This window comes from Oryza glaberrima, chromosome 9 (genome assembly GCF_000147395.1).
Source record: "Oryza glaberrima chromosome 9, OglaRS2, whole genome shotgun sequence".
NCBI classification, from domain to species: Eukaryota; Viridiplantae; Streptophyta; class Magnoliopsida; order Poales; family Poaceae; genus Oryza; species Oryza glaberrima.
Window position 1 is genome coordinate 10257635 of NC_068334.1, and position 3259 is coordinate 10260893.

At 49.0% G+C, this 3259-nt stretch overlaps 1 protein-coding gene across 1 annotated transcript; it reads left to right on the plus strand.

Moving 5' to 3' along the window:
• The first annotated feature begins 228 nt into the window (after positions 1 to 228).
• On the plus strand, positions 229 to 2201 carry LOC127784942 (2-oxoglutarate-dependent dioxygenase 11-like). The gene is made up of 3 exons (XM_052312370.1): positions 229 to 572; positions 1122 to 1366; positions 1457 to 2201. The coding sequence occupies exons 1-3, from the start codon at positions 321 to 323 to the stop codon at positions 2016 to 2018; spliced, it is 1059 nt and encodes a 352-aa protein (XP_052168330.1). The 5' UTR covers positions 229 to 320; the 3' UTR covers positions 2019 to 2201.
• Positions 2202 to 3259: the final 1058 nt, after the last annotated feature.

The following is a 3259-nucleotide window of genomic DNA, read 5'->3' on the forward strand; positions in this document are numbered from 1 at the left end:
AAACGTTAATTTTCACGGAAGTTTCCGTGCATTATGTGCGGCGATGTGTGGGCGTCGTATACAGCTTGTATTTAATCATTAAAAGAACCCGTCTATATGTACTTATTATGACATACCTGTATATAAAGAATTGAGTTGTTGGCCTGGCGCGTTCGGTTGCACTAACCCTATATGCAAGACGCGCTAATTAATTAATATGAGACCACGAGGCTTTCGCCAATGTACAAATATTAGCACAGGATTGATCAGAACAAGCTATAAGCTTAGCTAGGTGCGAGTCCAGTTACCAGTCAAGTGCCATTGGTCGCTTGGACAGATCAATGGAAGGCATCAACGACGACAGCAACCGGGACATCATCACGGAGGCCGCGGCCATGGCGTTCGCGGATCCCCACCTGCAGATCCCGGACAGGTACATCCGCGCCGCCGGCGGCGGTGGCGTCGTCGTCGTCGGCGACGGCGAGAGCCTCGAGCTGCCGGTGGTGGACATGGCGAGGCTGCTCGACCCCGAGCACCGGGAGGCCGAGGTCGCTTTGCTTGGCTCTGCGTGTCGGAGCTGGGGCTTCTTCCAGGTTAGCTAACCCAACTACACATTTAGGGAAATTGAGGGTACTTCATTTTGCCTATTTTGGAAATTTCCCGACGTTTGGTTTGTTCATTTTGGCTTCAAGGGGTGCACCAAATTAAAGAGTGTAATAAAGGTTTTTTTTTCTCCATTGATTTAAGATTTTCTTAAATTTGGTCTTGGATTTATTTTTGGGAAAGAAATTTAAATAAAGATGTGTGCATAAATTCAATATGGTGGAGAATTTCCTATTGTACAACTTCGTTTAACAAGTTGAAAATATTTTCGAAAAGTTTGTCCCCTTAATTAAGTCAATTTAATATTTTCTTTTATGTTTTTGAAAATTCATAATTTATTTCAGCGTTGAGCCATATCACCCTGTCAACACCGGCACAAAAGCACCCTAAATTTGTGTCAAGATTAAAAGGTGGATATGGTTTTGATGTTTACAACATCTTTATACTTTCGCAAAATTTAAAGTTATAGAACACATTTTTCCCTGAATTTTAAATCCGATTTAAACAAACTTCTTGGAACAAATCCTGCTTTTCTACAGCTCATAAACCATGGAGTTGATGAAGCAGTGATACAGAAAATGAAAGATAACACGGTTCAATTCTTCGAGCTACCCCTGGAGGACAAGAACACGGTGGCTGTCCGTCCTGGCGGCATAGAAGGATTCGGCCATCACTTCAGATCATCAGCTGGCAAATTGGACTGGGCGGAGAACTTGATCGTTGAAACGCAGCCATTCCAGCAGAGAAATCTCGAATTTTGGCCTAGTAAACCACCCACATTTAGGTCCCTCTTCCATCCTTGCCTAATTCATCCAGCTTGAATAATTCTATTTCATCAGTTCATCAGTTCCCCATTTGAACATGGATTATGCAGGGATTCAATTGACAAGTACGCAATGGAGATGTGGAATCTGACGACGCGACTGCTAAGGTTCATGGCCAGCGACCTAGGAGTCGAGCAAGAAACGCTGCTTGCCGCCTTCCATGGGAAGCGGCAGACCTTTGGCCTGCACCGCTACCCTCCCTGCCGCCACCCGGAGAAGGTAATCGGCATCTCGCCGCACTCCGACGGCTTCGGGCTAACTCTGCTGCTCCAAGTCAATGACACGCTGGGCCTGCAAGTCAGCAAGGATGGCCGATGGCACCCTGTGCGGCCGCTGCCGGGTGCCTTCATAGTCAACGTCGGCGAGATCCTCGAGGTTCTCACCAATGGCCGCTATAAAAGCGTGTTCCACAGGGTGGCCATCGACGCCGAGAGAGGCCGGGTTACAGTCGTGGTGTTTCAGGACGCTTGCATCAATGGATTGGTTAAGCCACTACCAGAGCTCGGCGAGACACCACGATATCGTGCCATCGGCAAGTCGGAGTATTTCAAGGGCCATACAGCAGAAGTACTTGGCCAAGGGGAAAGGTTCATCGACACTCTTAAGAAGTGATCCGACATATATATCATCTAGCAGTGATCTGGTTTGCACGGTGAATAATTCCTTTTAAAAAAGTGACGGTGAATAATTTCCTTTAATGTTATTCCGTAGTATTTGTGTACCACAATATCTAGCGAATTTTTTTTTACCAGCTTGCTTGTTCTTATTATTTATGGAGTATCAATGAAAGGGACCGATCGAGAACAAATCTCCTCGGTTATCAAGCTTTATGTCTTACACTGTCATATCAATGATAGGGCCTTCACTTAGTGAAAGACGATTCTATCGGTGATAGATGAAGGCTGATTTAACCAATGTAGTTTGGGTTAAATATGTACACAGAGTCCGTTATAGTTTAGGACATGGAGTTGTACTAAGTGTCAGAAATATAGTAACACTAGTACAGAAACCGCCATAGGTGCCGGTTGGAAATGGGCTATAGGTGCCGGTTTTCTAACCGGCAGCTATTGGTCAGCACAAATAAGAAAAACCGACACCCATGCCAAAATAGAACCGACACCTTTAGCTTTGCTCGAGGCAAAAAAAACAAAAGAGCGAGCCAGCTCGAATCGAGCCGAACTCACCATCCACACCCCACCGTCGTTCCTCCCTCGAGCCCATCCCTACTCCCCTTCATCATCGCCTCTCAACAATGAACTAGTATATTCATCAAGAACTAGCTCACCAAGAACTAGTGAATAGTACAAATCATTAAGAACTCATGTTTGGGACTAGAACTCAACAAGAAATCAAAAAGAGAAACTCAAGATCACTTGCCACAGGGGTTTCAAAAAAGAGCACATGCCACCGGCCGCCACATTGCCCGCGCCACCGCCGTCCTCCACGCTCGCCGTCGTCGCCGCATGGGGAGGGTGCGGCTGTTGCCGCCGCCAAGTCGCGCCGTCGCCGCCCCCCCCCCCCCCCACTAGCTCCCCTGGCGCCGGATCTAGTGGAGGGGAGCTCGCCGCCTCCCCTCCCGTCGGATCTGGCGGAGGAGAGGGTGCGGCCGCCGCCGTCGCCACCACCTCTGCCAGCCAGCCACCGGCCATGGGAGGGGAGCCCGCCGCCACCACCTCTGCCAGCCAGCGCCCGGCCATGGGAGGGGAGCGACGCAAGAAGGGATGGGATCGATGTGTAGATAAGGACCGTGTGGTGTGGACGACTAGATAAGGACGTTCGGTGGGTGTGGACCGTGTGGTGCTGCGGAGCTGCTGATGGCTCGGCTCGTCGGCTCGGCTTAAGCTATAGGTGCC